Source organism: Salmo salar, chromosome ssa07 (genome assembly GCF_905237065.1).
Source record: "Salmo salar chromosome ssa07, Ssal_v3.1, whole genome shotgun sequence".
NCBI classification, from domain to species: Eukaryota; Metazoa; Chordata; class Actinopteri; order Salmoniformes; family Salmonidae; genus Salmo; species Salmo salar.
In genome coordinates this window covers 4946870-4963012 of record NC_059448.1, presented here as the reverse complement: position 1 = coordinate 4963012, position 16143 = coordinate 4946870, and the positions used below count along the sequence as shown (strand labels likewise).

The 16143-nt window shown below is 47.6% G+C and overlaps 1 protein-coding gene across 1 annotated transcript in view; it reads left to right on the top strand.

The window, feature by feature from the left end:
• Positions 1-16143, top strand: part of LOC106608464 (cytochrome P450 26B1) — a 43198-nt gene that overhangs the window by 16780 nt on the left and 10275 nt on the right. The window contains 1 exon segment of the mRNA XM_045721449.1: positions 6872-7096. Within this exon segment, the coding sequence (XP_045577405.1) occupies positions 6872-7096 (225 nt within the window).

Below are 16143 nucleotides of genomic sequence, written 5' to 3'. Positions count from 1 at the left end.
GGAGACTAACACCAAGGGCTGAGGATTTTTCTAGAATAATGGCCAATTTGTTGATGTAAATATTGAAGAGTGCAGGGCTCAGATTGCAACCCTGACGAAGGCCCCGCCCCTGCTTAAAGAATTATGTTATTTTCTTGCCAATTTTAATGCTGCACTGTCACAACTTCCACCGAAGTCGGTCCCTCTCCTTGTTCGGGCGGCGTTCGACGGTCGACATCACCGGTCTTCTAGCCATCGCCGCTCCACTTTTAATTTTCCATTTGTTTTTGTGACGCGGTTGCATTCTTTCCATATGATTGCCTCAGTAAAGTGCTTTGTCCACTCATCTCTGCTCTCCTGTGCCTGACTTCCATGCACCAGCTACACCCTGCATTGACAGAATACCCCACCTGCGCTGGAGTCAGCAGGAGCAGGTGCCCCTGTTATAGGGGTAGAGGAGCGCGTCCAGGAACACGCCGTGATGCTGGATCATCTCGGTGCCGCAATGGACCGTGTCGTCCAAACAATGGACCGCTGGGAGAGACAAGGAGTCCCTCCACTTCGAGAAGTTCACCTGTCGTTTCCGGGCAGTCTTCGACCACCTTCCCGAGGGTAGAGCGGCGGGTGAACGTCTCTTCCACCTGCGGCAGGGGACGAGGAGCGCACAGGAGTTCGCTCTGGACTTTCGGGCCCTGGCTGCCGGAGCGGGATGGAACAACAGGGCCCTGATCGACCACTATCGCTGCAGCTTGCGTGAGGATGTCCGTCGTGAGTTGGCCTGAAGGGACACCCCTTCACATTTGACCAGCTGGTGGACCTGTCCTTCCGGCTGGATAACCTGCTGGCCACCCGCAGATGTCCAGATCGGGCTCTGTTGGTTCCATCCCCCAGCACCACCGCTCCGATACCTATGGAGCTGGGAGGTGCTGCGCTTAAGGAGGCCGGAGGAGGGGCCTTCGCGTGCACCATCTGTGGCCGCAGAGGGCACACTGCCGGTCGGTGTCGAGTTGGTTCCTCTGGGGTTCGAGGCAGCAGGCAGGGCGCTCTAGCGTCACCCCAGGTGAGTCGGCACCATTCTCACCCAGAGCCCTGCGTTGCACACCTGTTTTTGCATGTCATGTTTCCTGAGTTTTCCCCGCATTCCCAGCATAAGACGCTCGTCGATTCAGGCGCGGCTGGGAATTTTATAGACAGAGCATTCACTCATAGTTTAGGGATCCCCATTGTTCCAGTGGCTGTGCCCTTCCCCGTTCACGCCTTAGATAGTCGACCATTGGGTCAGGGTTGATTAGGGAGGTCACCGCTCCCCTGGGCATGGTGATGCAGGGGGGTCACAAGGAGAGAATCAGTCTCTTTCTCATTGACTATCCTGCATTTCCCGTGGTGCTAGGCCTACCCTGGTTAGCCTGTCATGACCCCACTGTTTCATGGCAATGGAGGGCTCTCACGGGGTGGTCGCGGGAGTGCTCGGGGAGGTGTTTAGGGGGTTTCCGTTGGTCCAGACCAGGTCTCCACCGTGCGCATTCCCCCTGAATATGCTGATTTGGCTCTCGCCTTCTCTAAGTATAAGGTGACTCAATTACCACCCCATCGACGGGGGGGATTGTGCGATAAATCTCCTGGTAGACACAGCACTTCCCAGGAGTCACATGTATCCCCTGTCACAGGCGGAGACGGCGGCTATGGAAACATATGTCTCCGAATCCCTGCATCAGGGGTACATTCGGTCCTCCACTTCACCCGCCTCCTCGAGTTTCTTTTTTGTGAAGAAGAAGGAGGGAGGTCTGCGCCCGTGTATTGACTATCGAGGCCTCAATCAGATCACGGTGAGGTACAGTTACCCGCGACCTCTCATGGACACAGTGATTGAGTCAATGCACGGGGCGCGCTTCTTCACCAAACTGGATCTCAGGAGTGCTTACAACCTGGTGCGTATTCGGGAGGGAGGGAGGGAGACGAGTGGAAGATGGCGTTCAGTACTACCTCAGGGCATTATGAGTACCTCGTCTTGCTGTACGGGTTGATGAATGCTCCATCAGTCTTCCAAGCCTTTGTAGCTGAGAAATGCCTGTTCTTCCAGCAGTCCGTCTCCTTCCTAGGGTACCGCATTTCCACCTCAGGGGTGGAGATGGAGAGTGACCCCCCTAATTGCCCCCATGGTAAAAGATGTGCAGCGGTTTCTAGGGTTTACTACTACCCGAGGTTTATCCTTTTAGGTAGCAGCTCCCATTACCGCACTCCCACTTTCGACCTTCCCGGCCTCCTGCCTGGAGGCACCGGTAGTGTAGGAGCTGGACGCGGACATTGAGCAGGCATTACGTGCAGAGCCCGCTCCTCTCCAGTGTCCCGCTGGGCGTCTGTACGTTCTTTCTGCTGCCCGTGACCGGCTGATCTATTGGGCCCACACGTCTCCCTCCTCTGGTCATCCAGGCATCGGTCGGACGGTGCGCTGTCTGAGTGGGAAATACTGGTGGCCCACTTTGGACGTGAGGGTTTATCTTTCCTCCTGCTCCTCCTCCTGTGGTTCGCACCGGGGGACCAGGTCTGGCTCTCGACCCGAAACCCGCCCCTCTGCCTGCCCTGCCGGAAGCTGGGACCATGGTTTGTGGGGCCATTTAAAGTCCTGAGGAGACTGAACGAGGTGAGTTACAGGTTGCAGCGTCCCCCCGATTACCGTATTAACCCCTCGTTCCATGTGTCTCTCCTCAGGCCGGTGGTGGCTGGCTCGCTCCAGGAGTCTGATGTGCGGGAGGTTCCTCCGCCCCTTCTGGACATCGAGGGGGTCCCGGCGTACTCCGTTCGCGCCATACTGGATTCGAGACGTCGGGCGAGGGGCCTTCAGTACCTGGTGGACTGGGAGGGGTACGGTCCGGAGGAGAGATGCAGGGTCCCGGTGGAGGACGTATTGGACCCTTTAATGCTGCGGGAGTTCCACCATCTCCATCCGAATCGCCCTGCACCTCACCCTCCGGGTCGTCCTCGAGGCCGATGTCGGCACGCTGCTGAAGCCGCATGTCAAGGGGGGGGGGTGCTGTCACGACTTCCGCCGAAGTCGGTTCCTCTCCTTGTTCGGACGGCGTTCGGCGGTCGACGTCACCGGTTTTCTAGCCATCGCCGCTCCACCTTTCGTTTTCCATTTGTTTTGTCTTGTTTTCCTTCTCACCTGGTTTTCATCTCCTCATCATTACTATGTGTATTTAGCCCTCTGTTCCCTCCATGTCTGTGTGGGGTATTGTATATTGTCAGGTTGGCACGCTTCCGGCTGGTTTGTGCCGGGTTTTGTTTTATACCGTGCTTTCTGGCAGCCGGTACTTGGTACTTGGTTATTGTACTTTGTGCTTCCTCACTTGTTCTTTGGGCATTTGTTTTGTGATGCTGTTGCGTTCTGTTCAAATATTGCCTCAGTAAAGTGCTTTGTCCACTCATCTCTGCTTTCCTGCACCTGACTTCCATGCACCAGCTACACCCAGCATTGACATGCATGTATTGCCAGTATACATTGATTTAATTATGTCAGATGTATTACCCCCTACACCACTTTCAATAACTTTGTAGAACAGTCGATAAAGTCGATAAAGCAAGCGTATATTTTGGTGGACATGTTTATCTATCAGGGTGTGTAGGGTGTAAATATGATCAGTCGTGCGATGTTTTGGTATAAATCCAATTTGGCTTTTACTCAAGACATTGTGCTTATTAAGGAAGTTTAGAACTCTTACATTGATGATACTACAGAAAACCTTCCCCAGGTTACTGTTCACACAAATGCCTCTGTAATTGTTAGGGTCAAATTTGTCTCCGTTCTTAAAGATTGGGGTTATGAGTCCTTGGTTCCAGATGTCAGGGAAATAACCTAGACTTAGGATCAAATTAAACAGTTTTAATACAGCCAATTGAAATGTTGCACTAGTGAGTTTGAGCATCTCATTTCGGATGCCATCAGGTCCGCATGCTTTTTAAATTTGAGGGCCTGAAGTTTCTTATAGAGCTCCTGGTCAGTAATTGGGGAGTCCAATAGATTTTGATTGTCCTTTATAGCTTTTTCTAATCCATTCAACTTCTCATGAATTTGGCGTTGTTCTGCATTTGTGTCAATTTGAACGGTGTTGTAGAGTGTTTTAAAATGGGTTGTCCATATGTCACCATTCTGTCTCTCTCTATCTCTCTCTGTCTCTATATCTCTCCATCTCTTTGTCTCTATATCTCTCCATCTCTCTGTCTCTCTCTGTCTGTCTCTGTCTATCTCTCTCTCTCTGTCTCTCTGTCTCTGTCTGTCTATCTCTCTTTCTCTCTCTCTCTCTGTCTATCTCTCTTTCTCTCTGAGTCTCTCTCTCTCTCTCTCTCTCTCTGTCTCTCTCTCTGTCTCTCTCTCTGTCTCTCTGTCTGTCTATCTCTGTCTCTGTCTGTCTCTGTCTATCTCTGTCTCTGTCTGTATCTGTCTATCTCTGTCTCTGTCTATCTCTCTCTCTCTCTGTCTCTCTGTCTCTGTCTGTCTCTCTCTCTCTCTCTCTCTCTGTCTCTGTCTCTGTCTCTGTCTCTGTCTCTGTCTCTGTCTCTGTCTCTGTCTCTGTCTCTCTCTTCTTATCTATAGGTCCCTCTTATTAACTATTAGAGGCAGATTAGGAGGTGAAAGAGGGCAGGGGCAGTGTATATGTGTTTCAGTGTGTCTTTCAGTGTGTGTGTGTGTGTGTGTGTGTGTGTGTGTGTGTGTGTGTGTGTGTGTGTGTGTGAGTGAGCTCTTTAGCTCCCTGTTACACCCCTCTCCCATAATCCTCTGCCATGGGCCTCAGGGGCAAAACACAGTGATGGAGGGATTAGAGAAAGGAGGGGAGGAGGAGTAGGGGAAGGAAGGGAGAAAGAGAGGAAGGGATAGGTATGTGTGTGATGCTTTAGGTCAGGATTAGTGAATGTGTGTGTCAAATCAAATTTTATTTGTCACATGCCGTTACCGTGAAATTCTTTCTTACAAGCCCTTACGATGCAGTTCAAGAAATAGAGATAAGAAAATATTTACTAAATAAACTAAATAAAAAATGTATAAAAAGTAATACAATAAAATAACAATAACAAGGCTATATAGAGGTGGTACCGCTATGGAGTCAATGTGCAAGGGTACAGGTTAGTCAAGGTAATTTGTAAAGTGACTATACACAGATAATAAACAGAGAGTAACAGCAGTGTAAAAACAAATGGGGGGGTTCAACGTAAATAATCCAGTGTCCATTTTATTAATTGTTCAGCAGTCTTAAGGCTTGGGGGGTAGAAGCTGTTAAGGAGCCTATTGGACCTAGACTTGGCACTCCGGTAACGCTTACCGTGCGGTAGCAGAGAGAACAGTCTACGACTTGGGAGACTTAAGTCTCTGACAATTTTTTGGGGGTGCCAAATCTTTTTAGTTTCCTGAGGGGGAATAGGCTTTCTCGTGCCCTCTTCATGACTGTCTTGGTGTGTTTGGACCATGATAATAATATGTTGGTGATGTGGACACCAAGGAATTTGAAACTCTCGACCCGCTCCACTACAGCCCTGTCGATGTTAATGGGGCGTGTTCGGCCCTCCTTTTCCTGTAGTCCACGAACATTGAGGGAGAGGTTGTTGTCCTGGCACCACACAGCCAGGTCTCTGACCTCCTCCCCTATAGGCTGTCTCATTGTTGTCAAGGATCAGGCCTACCACTGTTGTGTCGTCAGCAAAATGAATGATGGTGTTGGAGTCGTGCTTGGCCACACAGTCCTGGGTGAACAGGGAGTACAGGAGGGGACTGAGCATGCACCCTTGAGGGGCCCCAGTGTTGAGGATCAGCGTGGCAGATGTGTTGCTACCTACCCTCACCACCTGGGGGCAGCACGTCAGGAAGTCCAGGATCCAGTTACAGAGGGAGGTGTTTAGTCCCAGGGTCCTTAGCTTAGTGATGAGCTTCGTGGGCACTATGGTGTAGAACGCTGAGCTGTAGTCGATGAACAGCATTCTCACATCGGGTGTTCCTTTTGTCCAGGTGGGAAAGAGCAGTGTGGAGTGCAATAGAGATTGCGTCATCTGTGGATCTGTTGGGCAGTATGCGAATTGGAGTGGGTCTATGGTTTCCAGGATGATGCTGTTAGTGTGTGTTTCTCAGTCCTTGGTCTTTGAGTTAGTGTGTGTTTCTCAGTCCTTGGTCGTTGAGTTAGTGTGTGTTTCTCAGTCCTTGGTCGTTGAGTTAGTGTGTGTTTCTCAGTCCTTGGTCGTTGAGTTAGTGTGTGTTTCTCAGTCCTTGGTCGTTGAGTTAGTGTGTGTTTCTCAGTCCTTGGTCGTTGAGTTAGTGTGTGTTTCTCAGTCCTTGGTCGTTGAGTTAGTGTGTGTTTCTCAGTCCTTGGTCGTTGAGTTAGTGTGTGTTTCTCAGTCCTTGGTCGTTGAGTTAGTGTGTGTTTCTCAGTCCTTGGTCGTTGAGTTAGTGTGTGTTTCTCAGTCCTTGGTCTTTGAGTTAGTGTGTGTTTCTCAGTCCTTGGTCTTTGAGTTAGTGTGTGTTTCTCAGTCCTTGGTCTTTGAGTTAGTGTGTGTTTCTCAGTCCTTGGTCTTTGAGTTAGTGTGTGTTTCTCAGTCCTTGGTCGTTGAGTTAGTGTGTGTTTCTCAGTCCTTGGTCGTTGAGTTAGTGTGTGTTTCTCAGTCCTTGGTCTTTGAGTTAGTGTGTGTTTCTCAGTCCTTGGTCTTTGAGTTAGTGTGTGTTTCTCAGTCCTTCGTCGTTGAGTTAGTGTGTGTTTCTCAGTCCTTGGTCTTTGAGTTAGTGTGTGTTTCTCAGTCCTTCGTCGTTGAGTTAGTGTGTGTTTCTCAGTCCTTGTACTCAGAAGAAGGGATGGAAAATAATAAGATCTATGTTTCCTAACAGACACCTTCTCACCCTCTATCCCCCTTTCAGGGTTCGGCGTTCCATGCATCACGGAGGCAGAAGTACGGCAATGTCTTTAAGACCCACCTGTTGGGACGCCCCCTGATCCGGGTCACCGGTGCGGAGAATGTCCGGAAGGTTCTAATGGGAGAGCATACATTGGTCAGTGTGGACTGGCCTCAGAGCACCTCAACCCTACTAGGACCCAACTCACTGGCTAACTCTATAGGAGATATACACCGCAAGAGAAGAAAGGTAATACACACACACACACACACACACACACACACACACACACACACACACACACACACACACACACACACACACACACACACACACACACACACACACACACACACACACACACACACACACGGTCCAGGTATAGAATGAAGCTCTTTGTGTGTCAGAGAGCAGTCAGACTAATCGCAGATCATTATAGGGGCTTGTGTTCAGGGGGCCTCCAGGACCTCCAGAGCTAGGGGAGTATGGCCCAGATTACACCCCACTGACCCCTCACCCTCCCTGGGTACAGCGGAGGAAACATGAGACCCATCCCTGGAGGAACCAAAAGATACTGTCTCTAGACGGGACAATGACTGGGGAGAGGGCTGAGGGCTGGGGCTGGGTGGGCAGTGTGTGTGTGTGTGTGTGTGTGTGTGTGTGTGTGTGTGTGTGTGTGTGTGTGTGTGTGTGTGTGTGTGTGTGTGTGTGTGTGTGTGTGTGTGTGTGTGTGTGTGTGTGTGTGTGTGTGTGTGTGTGTGTGCGCCCGCCCGGGGGATAAGAGGATAATGAGGAGAGAGTAAAAGTGTAATTTCCTCTAATGGGCCTGGCACTGAACAAACACAGAGAGAGGGAGGAGGGGGAGAGTGGGAATGATGAGGTGGAGAGAGGGAGGAGGGGGAGAGAGGAAGGAGGGGGAGAGTGGAAGAGAGGGAGGAGGGGCAGAGAGGGAGGAGGGGGTAAGAAGAGAGACAGATGAGGTGGAGAGCGGATAGAGGGAGGAGAGGGAGAGAGGGAGGAGGGGGAGAGAGGGAGAGATGAGGTGGAGAGAGGAGAGAGGAAGGAGAGGAAGAGAGGGAGGAGGGAGGAAGGAGCGGGTAAGGAGAGAGAGAGAAATGAGGAGGAGAGAGGGAGAGGGTAAGGAGAGAGAGAGGAGAGAGAGATGAAGAGGGGAGAGGGAGGAGGGGTAAGGAGAGAGAGAGGAGAGAGAGATGAGGGGGAGGAGGTGGTAAGGAGAGAGAGAGAGATGAGAGAGAGAGATATCGGCAGTTATCAGTAGAGAAGAAGATGGCTGAAGAGATATTCTCTCACTACTTTCTCTCATTTATTCTCTCTCTGATAAGAGGTAGGAAGCCACTCTGTTCTCACGGTTTGCCCAAAGAGAGATATGCAGGCACACACACACACACACACACACACACACACACACACACACACACACACACACACACACACACACACACACACACACACACACAGCGGTTGCTTTGGTTGTCCTCATCACCGTCATGTGTGTGACTGGCTGCACATTCTATACTGGCCAGCAGAGGGCAACATCATTTATCTCATGGCCAGCAGAGGGCAACATCATTTATCTCATTGCTAGCAGAGGGAAACATCATTTATCTCATTGCTAGCAGAGGGAAACATCATTTATCTCATTGCTAGCAGAGGGCAACATCATTTATCTCATTGCTAGCAGAGGGCAACATCATTTAGCTCATTGCTAGCAGAGGGAAACATCATTTATCTCATTGCTAGCAGAGGGAAACATCATTTATCTCATTGCTAGCAGAGGGCAACATCATTTATCTCATTGCTAGCAGAGGGAAACATCATTTCAGTGGCGGTCAGTGCCGTTTAAGATGAGGGAGGGCGATTTTCATATTCTTTTTACCCAGTTTAATGTAACATTGATAGGTTTAGGCTACTACATGATACTAGAATGTTCCCCGTACCATCATGAGGTCGCTACAAGCTAGCCTATAAATTAAAGTTTACAACATAAGTGCACACAGGTTCGAGAGACAGATTTGAGATGAACAGACAGCGACACCTGGACAGGTAGTGACACACATTCAATACCACCTTGTACACTCTTGCCTGCATCTAGCTGATCTATGGTGTAATCATTAGTCCAACAGTTGCAAAAGAGTGTTTCTTTTAGACAAATTCAGGTATGTTTATATATTGTTTTGTTCCGTTTGCTTCCGTTTAAGAAACGTTTTTCAAACAAAATCGACGGATTGAATACAGCCCTGATCACATAGTAAACACATTTCACGTTCATAGCAGCCACGTTCTATTCCTTTTCTAATCTATGTGCTCTCCTTCTCTCACCTTTTCCCTTCACTTGTGGACTTCAAGGCACAACACAATTAGCTGTATGTGACCAGGTGAAAAAATCTTTCCAAGCCAAACCACATTATAACCGCTGCACACAGCCTACATCATTGTCTCCATATTAGCTAAAGTCATAGTCAACATAACTTATATAACTAATGTGTTAGTAAACCTGCTACAATCATGCAGTAACGTTACTGTACAGTCAGTAAACAGTTTAGCAGTTACACCGCGGCCCCGGTGAAAACAAATGAGTAAAACCAAAAGCTTACCTTGACTTGGAAGAGTTCCAGTGTTGTGTTGGAAAGTCATAGCCAACTAGCTAACATAGCATCTCCCTGTTATAGCCAGCTAGCTAACATAGCATCCCTCTGTTACGGCTAGCTAGCTAACATAGCATCCCTCTGTTATAGCCAGCTAGCTAACATAGCATCCCTCTGTTACAGCCAGCTAGCTAACATAGCATCCCTCTGTTATAGCCAGCTAGCTAACATAGCATCCCTCTGTTTGAGCAGGGTCTTTCAGTAGGCTAAACTTGCTAGCTCAATTTGATAGCTAAGTAAGTGTTCAACTAATGTCTGTACCTCTCTTTGAGTCAACTACTGGAAGTTGTCATAATTACTGTGTAAGTCTATGGAAGCAGGTGAGGACCATGAGCCTCCTAGGTTTTGTATTGAAGTCAATCTACCCAGAGGAGGACAGAAGCTAGCTGTCCTCCGGCTATACCATTGTGCTGAGTGTTGTTGAGGCTGCTGTAGACATTCTTTGCAAAAAAAAAAGTGTGTTTTAGTCAATTATTTGGTGATATGTGATTATATTTAGTATAGTTATATCTATTAAGGATAACTTTTTAAATGCTTTACAATTTTTATTTTTCTGAAATTCACTGAGGAGGATGGTCCTCCCCTTCCCTTCATCTTATTGCCAGCACTCACCATTCTGTGCTGTTCTACTCTACACTGCCAGCCAGATATATACAGCACTTTGATTGAATTAACTGTGAGTTTAACAGGGTTACAGAGAGAGAGAGAGAAAGGTGGGAGGGGGGTGGAAGAGAAGGAGAAGGAGAGCTGAGAAATAGAGTCAAGAGAGATGTCTAAAAATACTCAAATAGAATGAGAGAGAGAGAGAGGGGGCAGAGAGAGAGAGGGACGAAAAAGGAGAGAGAGAACTAAGGATAAAAGGGTCTTTGCATGTCTGCAAAACCAGGAGCACTGAGCAGGACATGTGGAAAATATTAGAGTGTGTGTGTGTGTGTGTGTGTGTGTGTGTGTGTGTGTGTGTGTGTGTGTGTGTGTGTGTGTGTGTGTGTGTGTGTGTGTGTGTGTGTGTGTGTGTGTGTGTGTAACACAGCAAATATCAGACAGTCATATTTTGTAGTTCTAAGGCAAAACGGTTTATCCACTTCCCTCCCCCCTGTGTGGTATTTGGTACGTCTCAGAGTGACAGGGCATTCTCCTGGGATTGATTGACGGGTGATACCAAATTGTCTGTCCATGTGGAGGTCGATCGGAGGTATGTTTGTGTAAACTGGCTTGAGTTACCACGAGTTGGCTGATATCCCACAATATGCAGGCAGACAGTAGCACACTATTTGAGCTCTTTTGCTATTTTTCCTCTTGCTGTTCTGTTGAATAACTCTCTGTCCAATTCACCTTCGACTGAATTACAAAGAGGCAGGATTGTGGAGCTCTCATCCCTCTATTCCTCTGAGGATTGAAATACAACTTTCTAGGAAGAAGGGATGACTAGACAGAGGGATGGATAATAGAGGATGGAGGGATGACTGGCCAGAGGGATAGAGAGATAGAGGGATGGAGGGATAGAGGGATGGCTGGCCAGAGGGATAGAGAGATAGAGGGATGGAGGGATAGAGGGATGGCTGGCCAGAGGGATGGATGGATAGAGGGATGGAGGGACAGAGGGATGACTGGCCAGAGGGATGGAGGGACAGACGGATGACTGGCCAGAGGGATGGAGGGACGGAGGGATGACTGGCCAGATGGATGGAGGGATGGAGGGATGACTGGCCAGAGGGATGGAGGGATGGAGGGATGACTGGATGGAGGGATGGAGGGGTAGAGGGATGACTGGATGGAGGGATGGAGGGATAGAGGGATGACTGGATGGAGGGATAGAGGGATGACTGGATGGAGGGATGGAGGGACAGAGGAATGGAGGGATAGAGGGATGACTGGACAGAGGGATGGAGGGATGGAGGGATGACTGGACAGAGGGATGGAGGGATGGAGGGATGACTGGCCAGAGTGATAGAGGGATGGAGGGATGACTGGATGGAGGGATGGAGGGACAGAGGAATGGAGGGATAGAGGGATGACTGGACAGAGGGATGACTGGACAGAGGGATGGAGGGATGACTGGATGGAGGGATGACTGGACAGAGGGATGGAGGGACAGAGGGATGGAGGGATGACTGGACAGAGGGATGGAGGGATGACTGGATGGAGGGATGACTGGACAGAGGGATGGAGGGATGACTGGACAGAGGGATGGAGGGATAGAGGGACAGAGGGATGGAGGGATGACTGGACAGAGGGATGGAGGGACAGAGGGATGGAGGGACAGAGGGATGACTGGATAGAGGGATAGAGGGATGACTGGACAGAGGGATGGAGGGACAGAGGGATGGAGGGACAGAGGGATGACTGGACAGGGGGATGGAGGGACAGAGGGATGACTGGACAGAGGGATGGAGGGACAGAGGGATGGAGGGACAGAGGGATGGAGGGACAGAGGGATGGAGGAATGGAGAGGTAGAGAGAGATGAGGTTGTCCATTTATAACAGAAAGTTGCAGCGGTAGTTGTATCAGTGGAGGCTGCTGAAGGGAGGACGGCTTATAACAACGGATCACGATAACCAGCCCGTAGCCACAACAACGTTCCCAACCAACGGATCATCCGGATGCTCCTGTTTCATGTACCATTCCACTGATTCTGCTCCAGCCATTACTACAAGTCCTCCCCAACTAAGGTGTCACCAACCTCCTGTGATTTATAGAGTTATAGTCAGGGCAAAACATTGAAATCAATTAAAAGATCATCCATTACCATTATTGTTATTTTCTGTGTTTAGAAACTGATCCTGTGTGTGTGTGTGTGTGTGTGTGTGTGTCTGTGTCTGTGTCTGTGTCTGTGTGTGTGTGTGTGTGTGTGTGTGTGTGTGTGTGTGTGTGACTCAAGAGGTTAAAGGGAGGATGTGTCCATCATCGCTACTGAAAGAGAGAGAGGATTAACTCCAGTCAGTTTATTGGTCTGTAATCATTATCATGGTGTGTAGCTGTCAGTACAGGGTTCACTACAGAGGCCTGTCACTATCATTACTCTGTGTGTGTCTACAGAAGCTAGTCATTGAAAAGTCAAAAGGTTAATTTGTGTTTGTTATGTTTCCCCCCCAAAATGGTGCTTCCTCTCTTCCTTCCCCTCCTTCCCCCTCTCCTCTCCTCTCCTCTCCTCTCCTCTCCTCTCCTCTCCTCTCCTCTCCTCTCCTCTCCTCTCCTCTCCTCTCCTCTCCTCTCCTCTCCTCTCCTCTCCTCTCCTCTCCTCCCTCTCCTCTCCTCTCCCTCTCCTCTCCTCTCCTCTCCTCTCCTCTCCTCTCTCCCTCTCCTCGCCTCCTATCCTCTCCTCCCTCGCCTCCTCCCCCTCCTCTCCTATTTTTACTAACATGGCTGAACATTGTTCTAAAGCTGTATCAGTGGCACTAGGTTGTAGTTATCATAACTTGGTTGAACTCACTAGGAAAACTAAAATACCAAAGGCTGGCTCTAAGGTAATCTACCGCAGGTCCTCCAGAGGGTTCAATCAGGACTCATTTGTGGATGAGATTAAGAATGTGAAATGGTTAGAAGTGTGTAGTAAGGATGATCCTGAAATGTCACTAAATGTTATGTTTATGAAATGATTTATGAGTAAAGCTGATAAGCACGCCCCTTTAAGAATATGCGCTGTGAGGTCAAACGGTGCCCCGTGGATTGATGACGAGCCGAGAAATGTAATGATTCAACGTTATGATGCCAAAAAAGCAGCAGATAAATCTGTCACTCTGTTTGAGAAGCAAAGTTATTGTAAATTAATGTCACGCTCTGAATCCTCAAATTCCCTGTAATAAAGGAGCCAAGGTGCAGCGTGCCGGTAATTCAACATCTTTATTGAGGGAAACAGAAACCAAAAACAATAAACAGGTACGCAGCAAGAAACGTAACGCACTGTGCCGTACACACACAGAAATAACAATAACCCACAAACACAGGTGGGGAACAGGCTGCCTAAGTATGATTCCTAATCAGAGACAACGATAGACAGCTGCCTCTGTTTAGGAACCATACTCGGCCCAAAACAAAGAAATACAAAAAAACAACATAGAAATACAACACATAGAATGCCCACCCAACGTCACACCCTGACCTAACCAAACAGAGAAAAACGACTCTCTCAGGTCAGGGGCGTGACAATTAAGACATTTTGTGACCAAGCTAAACAAAGGAAAGAAGAAGGGGTTATATCAGCACCAAATTTATGAAGAAAAGGCTGATGGGGGGGGTTTAAACTGTGGAGAACATTGAACGTTATTATGGGTAGGAATTCGAAAATGTCCGCCTCTTTTGTTGAATCGTATTTTTATTACAAAACTATACGACGTCACAAACTACTTTAATTAATATGTTACAGGCAAAGTGGACAAGTTGAGGAATGCTATGATTCCAACTGGTGGATCCATGTCATATAGCCTTTATAAAAGATTGTATCGTGAAGGAGATGCAAGGAATGTTTGAATTTCACCAAAGTAGAAAAAGAAAAAGAGGTAGAAAGGCGGCTGTTGTTTCTTTCGGATGACAAATCACCTGGTACAGATCATCTGGACGACAAATTGCTTAGAGTTACTGCTAACCAAATATCTCCCCCAATCTTTCATATTTTTAATAAGTGCTAGATGTAACCCGTTGTGGTTGTTCTACATGGTTGACTTTGTCTGCCTCTGTAATGATAAAGCTTTGGTAAACTGACACATTATTGAAATACATGATTGTATGTCCTTTACCTTCAGTAAATGAGGTGTGTGGATAAGTAGAGGAAGTCCATTCACAATGTTCACTCTTATTTTTCATTCTAGTGAGAGAGAATGTGTGGATTTTGTCATCACCAAGATATTGTACATAACGCTATTTTGTGTTAAACAGGGTTTCTCCATGGTTGACCAGAATGTAATTATGTGCCCAGAGGTCTGGAAAGAGTCAAAGGTCATTCCTCTACCTAAGGATAAAAAAAATCAGCATTTACTGGCCCTAATAGTCATCCTATAAGCTTGCTGCCTGCGTAGTAAATTATTGGAAAAAATTGTACCTGTAAAAAAAATCAAGGATTATTTCTCATGTAATGGTCTGATAATGGGTTTTCCAGCATGCAATACAAAGAAGGACATTCTATGAGTACGGCCTTAGCACAAAATGACAGATGATTGGTTAAAGAGTGTGGATGACAAGAAGTTAGTTGGTACAGTGTTGCTGGATTTCAGTGCTGCTTTTGATGTAATTGATCATGAACTGTTGCTAGGTCAACTCAAATGTTATGGTTTTAAGTCTGCAGCTCTATCCTGGATGGAAAGCCATCTATCCAAGAGAAGGCTTTTCAAACAGTAAATATATACACTCCGGTGTTCCTCAAGGAAGCTGCCTAGGAACACTTCTCAATCTTTACTAATGATTTAACTTCAGTAATGAACAAAGCAAGAGTGGTCATGTATGATGACGACTCTACAATGTATAGCGCGGCATCAGAATGTAACGAGCTAACAGATGTACTGAGCAGTGAACTAAGAATAGTGTCTGAGTGGGTTGATATGAACAAAATTGCTGTTGAACATTTCTTAAACTGAATGTATTGTATTTGGTTGAAGATATATGCTTGCTGTGATGATCCCCAATTGAATTTGTCGATGAATAGAATACATGTAGAGCAAGTGAAAAAAACAAACTACAAGGTGTCATGTTGGAAGCAGCTTTATCACGGTCAGAACACATAGATAATATTGTTATTAAGATGGGTAAGGGAATTACTGTTACAAGAAAATGTTCAGAGTAGGTAACATCTAGCACTCTGAATCAGGTGATTCAATCCCTGGTCCAATCACACTTAGAGTACTGTCCAGTTATATGGTCAGTCCCTGGTCCAATCACACTTAGAGTACTGTCCAGTTATATGGTCAATCCCTGGTACAATCACACTTAGAGTACTGTCTGGTTACATGGTCAATCCCTGGTCCTATCACACTTAGAGTACTGTCCAGTTATATGGTCAATCCCTGGTCCAATCACACTTAGAGTACTGTCCAGTTATATGGTCAATCCCTGGTCCTATCACACTTAGAGTACTGTCCAGTTATATGGTCAATCCCTGGTCCAATCACACTTAGAGTACTGTCCAGTTATATGGTCAATCCCTGGTCCAATCACACTTAGAGTACTGTCCAGTTATAGGGTCAATCCCTGGTCCTATCACACTTAGAGTACTGTCCGGTTATATGGTCAATCCCTGGTCCAATCACACTTAGAGTACTGTCCAGTTATATGGTCAATCCCTGGTCCAATCACACTTAGAGTACTGTCCGGTTATATGGTCAATCCCTGGTCCAATCACACTTAGAGTACTGTCCAGTTATATGGTCAATCCCTGGTCCTATCACACTTAGAGTACTGTCTGGTTATATGGTCAATCCCTGGTCCTATCACACTTAGAGTACTGTCCAGTTATATGGTCAATCCCTGGTCCTGTTACACTTAGAGTACTGTCCAGTTATATGGTCAATCCCTGGTCCAGTCACACTTAGAGTACTGTCTGGTTATATGGTCAATCCCTGGTCCAGTCACACTTAGCGTACTGTCTGGTTATATGGTCAATCCCTGGTCCAATCACACTTAGAGTACTGTCTGGTTATATG